This window comes from Octopus bimaculoides, chromosome 3 (assembly GCF_001194135.2).
Source record: "Octopus bimaculoides isolate UCB-OBI-ISO-001 chromosome 3, ASM119413v2, whole genome shotgun sequence".
Lineage (NCBI taxonomy): Eukaryota > Metazoa > Mollusca > Cephalopoda > Octopoda > Octopodidae > Octopus > Octopus bimaculoides.
This window is the reverse complement of record NC_068983.1, coordinates 1187758-1193313: the sequence shown is the minus strand read 5'-3', so window position 1 is coordinate 1193313 and position 5556 is coordinate 1187758. Positions and strand designations below refer to the sequence as shown.

At 34.1% G+C, this 5556-nt stretch overlaps 1 protein-coding gene across 4 annotated transcripts in view; it reads right to left on the bottom strand.

Annotated features, from left to right (window-relative positions):
* Window positions 1-2236: 2236 nt before the first annotated feature.
* The window catches only part of LOC106872850 (aromatic-L-amino-acid decarboxylase), a 36139-nt gene continuing 32819 nt past the window's right edge, over window positions 2237-5556 (bottom strand). For 3 of the 4 annotated variants that reach the window (XM_014919984.2, XM_052965966.1, XM_052965967.1), the window contains one exon: window positions 2238-2764. In XM_014919984.2, coding sequence (XP_014775470.1) covers window positions 2546-2764 — 219 coding nt within the window. In that variant the 3' untranslated portion in view covers window positions 2238-2545. Of the gene's footprint in view, window positions 2765-5556 lie in introns of all 4 variants that reach the window. The other variant, XM_014919983.2, reaches the window with a different exon arrangement.

The window sequence follows — 5556 nt, the reverse complement described above, 5'->3', positions numbered from 1 at the left end:
TATATATATATATATATATATATATATATATATATTTAGCAGAAGCATAGATGTGACTCAAGGGTGGTTGTCTTCCACTGCTGAGAATCTGTGATTTTTAAAAAAATTATTCGTTGGAGATTTAGTGATTGATGTAGAATTGAGAGGTACCATTTGGCCGAGTGCAGGCGTGCAGGACGTTGTGGTTTCTAGGATTGTGGCTGACTACAAATGGAATATTTGTATTTTTATTTTCACACCTAGCCTGAGTGTTTTACCGTAAAGTAGAGATAAGGATTTCCTTTCCTTTTGTTGCATCAAGTTGAATTAATTTGTTGGGATATTTTTTGTTCCTGGAAGAATATATTAAGTTCCGTCAGTCGTTTCTCTTGTCTAACAGTATCTGTGACCATTGAACATATGTGCCTTGCCATATCAAATGATGTGTAAGGCGACAAGCTGGCGGAAACGTTAACACGCCGGGCGAAATGCTTAACGGTATTTCGTCTGTCTCCACGTTCGGAGCTCAAATTACGCCGAGGTCGACTTTGCCTTTCATCCTTTCGAGGTAGATAAATTAAGTACCAGTTGTGTACCGGTGTCGATCTAATCGACTTGCTCTCTCCCCCGGAATTTCGAGCCTTGCGCCTAGTGTAGGAAAAGAATATTAAATGGAGTGTTCCTTTTTGTATGGACTATTAACTCATACATAGATACGTACATTGTACTAAATATATATATACTGAGTATAATTTGGTTTAAAACCTCGTAACGTGATTTCAGAGTTCTTATGCTGTTATTTGGTTACCACATGTTATCTTACAGTAGGGTAGATTCCAGGGTTGCATACACATGCGGAACTCTTTATGCATAAGATTAATACAAAAATAATATGGAATATATCAACATTAGTTTCTGCACTGCACACCAGCTTTAAGTTACTGGATTTAGAGTCATATAACTTTATAGAAGATCATTCTTTATTATTATTGTACGATCGAATATTTTTTCAGCAAGAGCCTTGTGTTACATGTTACTGAATACACTGGGTGCACGATGTACATTACTTTCCACCAATTAAATTATAAGATTCCAGGGAGCACAATTATAAACATATCAGAAATATTACTATAATATTTATCATCAACAACAATAACAGTAAGAGTGTCAAGTTAATCCCCGAGCTATTGATAGTGTAGTAAAAAGCGTTTTAGCAAAGTATTATTGAATCAAAATAAATTGGAGTTAGTTTGTAAGAAAGTTCTTTTAGCAGTAATTTGCGAGTAAAGAAAACTTAATTTGATAGGACTCATTCATTGGTTGAAAATTATGCTTGTCGAAGTTCCGAGCTGGTTGGTTCATCTCCAGTCGCGAGTACGGAGTCACCAAAGTGATAACCAAGGTCCGCTCGCTAATTCCATTTTCATTTTTAGAAAAGTATCTCGCATGAATCTATAAGGTAGCAAAAATTCATAGTCACTAAATCTCGATTGAACAACTTAATTTCAGAGTACATTAAGAAAATATAGAGAAGAGCTATAGTCTTGTGTTCGGTATTCAAAAGGGACTAAATAAAAGAATTATATATTTCTGTACTAAAACAAAGTGTGGAGTTGATGTCATAAGCAGTCTATAAAAGTATTTTAATAACATGCAACAATATATAAAGGATATAGGCGAAGTGAGGTCGTATTGTGACAAGAATGACAACATCAATATCTTCACATGGAAACATGTTGTAATATCTTTATTTGCTCACATGGGCATATGGTGCAATATCTGAACCAGAAATAAGCGAAAGAAAGTTATTCCTTTAATTAGATTCGAACTAAAAATATGTTACCAAACGAGTCATTCAAAACAATCTTCCTAACTGATATGCTTACCAGCAAACCATCATCTTCATCATCACAAACATAAGCGTATATAAGCAAACAAACCTCCATCATCACCCACATGTATATATATGATTCAACACGATGTTTCCTTTGTGGTCACTCAACATTTCTTAAGGACGAAAACACTGAAGATTGTTAAAAGAGCCTTTTCTTGAAGCATTGCAATGTACAGATTGTTTTAAAATACCTATGAGCAATGTCGTTGAAACATTAGACATTAGACGAAACATGTAACGTGATATTAGTAAATAAAACAAAAGCGAAGATATTGTATCGTTGTGCATAGGTTATTTAATATTTCGAGTATATATCGGGAAAGTTCTTTTCATATTAATGAGGAAACATAGTTTTAATTATTTTGATAAAGTCATACCGATTTAAGAGGATATGTGACTAAACATATAAAATGCTGATGGAAATATAAAATTATATTTGTATAGCTTAAATTTTAAAAGACAACCCATTATTAGAATATTACTTACAAAATATTTTAATATAATTATTACTCACAAGGTGATTTAACTTTAAAAACAATTTATAGAGTAAATTTTTAAAACAATTAAATGTTTGTTAAATATAATTAATACTGGAAAATCTTAAGTCGGTTATCATAATATCGGCCATTTTTCAGCACTATTAAATCTTGACTGATGACTTCATATTTTCTGTTAATTTAAACTCTGTGACGTTTTCTCACAAGAACTCAACACTTCCTCAGCTAATTTTCCAATAACGTTAAAGCAATACTGCATGTCTTGTATGTCCGAGTGATATGTATTGACAACGAAACGAAGAAACAGAATCTCATTCACTTCTGAATTCGATATATGAATTTCTCTGGTCTCATTTATCATTTTGTACAACAGTTCATTGAGTTCATTGCTACCCTGTTCATAAAGATATAAAAATATACAAAAAGGTTAATATTTTATATTCATGCCAACAATAAAATACATCGACATCAGCAAAGCACATTATTTACATTATTTATATTTGACTGTTATTTGTCCTCATCTTATTTTCTTGTTTTCGAAAAATACCTTGGGAATGACAACCCACGTTCGAAATTTCCCCAAGATGAAGGCTGGAGGGTATATCAGCCGAAACGTGATGACAACAAACAAAATGAGGGCAAATATCCGTCAAATGTAAATAATGTAATTAATGTACATAATTCCTCATCTCTTAAATATAGAACTGTATTAGTAAAGCAGTATGTTGTAATGTGTTCCGACATGACACCGTCACCACTGCTCAACTTACGAAATAACAGTAGCTGTTAATACAACTCAAAGATTGGCAGACTGTTCTACCCTGACGACCTCGCTAATTTTTGCGAAAGACGGTTAACCACAGAAGGGTCAACTCACCAGCGTTAAGGTCTTCAGCAACGATAAAGAAATATTCTGATTTGAGATGTGTCCTAAAGCTACCTTCACTGGCAGAAAAATAAGCAAGGCTCCGATACAAAGAGATTGTGAACGCACAGAACAAGCGCTGGCTTGGAGTGTCCCCAAAACATATACTGACAATGATAAAAATCAAACATCCAGTCAGCAACATGGTGTTTGGAGTGATCACTAATTATGGTGACGTCATGACTCCATCTTCCCACACACCTTCACACTCAACACGGAGACCGACATCAAGTGCCGGGAGGACGTTGTGCTGCCTCGGGTCAAGAGGGTGGCTGCTAGAAGACCCTGTATCTGACAACAGGACTCTGCACCATGCCACACGAACAGGAAAACCCAGTCATGGCTGTCAGACAATTTCTGCGACCATATCACCCCTAACATCTGGCCACCTAACTCCCCAGACTGAAACCCCTTGATTATTATGCGTGGAGTGCAACTGAGCGAGCGACAGACAAAACTGAAGCACATGTCAAAGTGAAATACGAATCTCCAATTATGCCACTCTAATGGAGTACTGGCCACAAATAATGTTAATATCAACTGCGGTATTTTCCAATGTGACTCACTTTTACCTATAATCATCTGCATAACCCTAACCCTAACCCTAACCCGTTCCAAGTGAACTTAAGAAGAGTCTTACTCTCAACATTAAGGAATTCTTACTAAAAAGCTTCAGATCATCCATATAGAGCAAATGGTTAATTTTTCCTTTACTATTTCGGAATTAATACTCTGATTTTGCCTTCCTTAATATTAAACGAAGCGGGATCAAATATTAAAGGGGTCAAATATTAAAGGGAACAACGAGTTCCCTTGGAAAACTCCTGTTTTGGAATTAATTTTCCCTAACACTGTGTCATCTGAGTAGAGATCTACATTCCATTTCTTCATGCTACAGGTAATTTTCTTATGTTGTCTGCTATACTGAATATACTCAAACATTCACTTATCCATGAATACGGGATCATGTCATAGGCTTCCTTGTAATCTATCCATGCTATGGTTGGATTTTACTTCATTTAGAAATGCTTTGTCTATATATAATAGATCATGCGTTCCTCTAGCCTTCTTCCTGCAGCCTTTCTGTTCTTCAGCAGTAAATTCTGGTTGTCGCTAGTGCTTTCTGAAAGCATTCCTGTTAACAGCTTCCACATTAATGATAAGCAAGTGATTGATCTATAATTGCAAGTTGTATTACCCTTGCTTTTATCCTTCATAATGTATATTGTCCTCCATCTGGTCATCCAATTTGGTATTATTCTTCCATTAAGGCAATCCAGCTGTTTCTCACTCACCACTCCTTCCCTCACTTTCATTAACCATACTTTACCTCCATTATCCTAAATATTTGGCTTATCCTAAATATTTGGCTTATCCTAAATATTACTTCAGAACTATCTAGCTTCTTCTGCATTAGGTTTCTCATTTTCAGTACTTCTTCCACTATCTATTTAGTAATAAAATCTCCTCTGATCTATCTCAAATAATCTTTTCTGTTGATACTGATCTATTCTTTTCTGATATTTACAGAAACGGGCTTGCTACTGCTATGATACGCTGTTTCAACTCTTCTATTATTGTCCCAAATCCTTTCTCTTTGATTAGTGTCTTTTTCCAAGGGAAGATTTACATGTTGAGTTTCCAAACTTGTTCAGTTTTCAGGCTCCTATTCTACTTAGATCTTGTTTTAAAGTGTACACTTTATTTTGCAGTCTCCTTTCCCCCATTTGCTCTTTTGAATCTCTCCCTATGAGATATTTAATCTTCTGGTGATTACTATCCCTCCTGCATAGAGCAGTAAGTTAGTATCTCCTATATTTTTAGTATCTATCCTATTATTATTATTATTATTATTATTATTATTATTATTATTATTATTATTATTATTATTATTATTATTATTATTGTTGTTGTTGTTGTTGTCATAGCCCGATGTTAGGATTCTTTTCTTTTCCAACAGTCTAATCTGTTGTGTGTATGAATGATAATAATAATAATAGCAATAATAATAGCAATAATAATAATTATAATAATAATAATAATAATAATAATAATAATAATAATAATAACAATAATAATAACAACAACAACAACAACAATAATAATAATAATAATAATAATAATAATAATAATAATTCCCCACAGATCCGTCCCCTAGCGTCAACGTCGAAGCTTGTTATGCCTCACTGTTAATAAAACAAAATACAAACCGTAATGGTCATCGACCGGATTATAAAGGACCACTTACTCGGATAATGAAC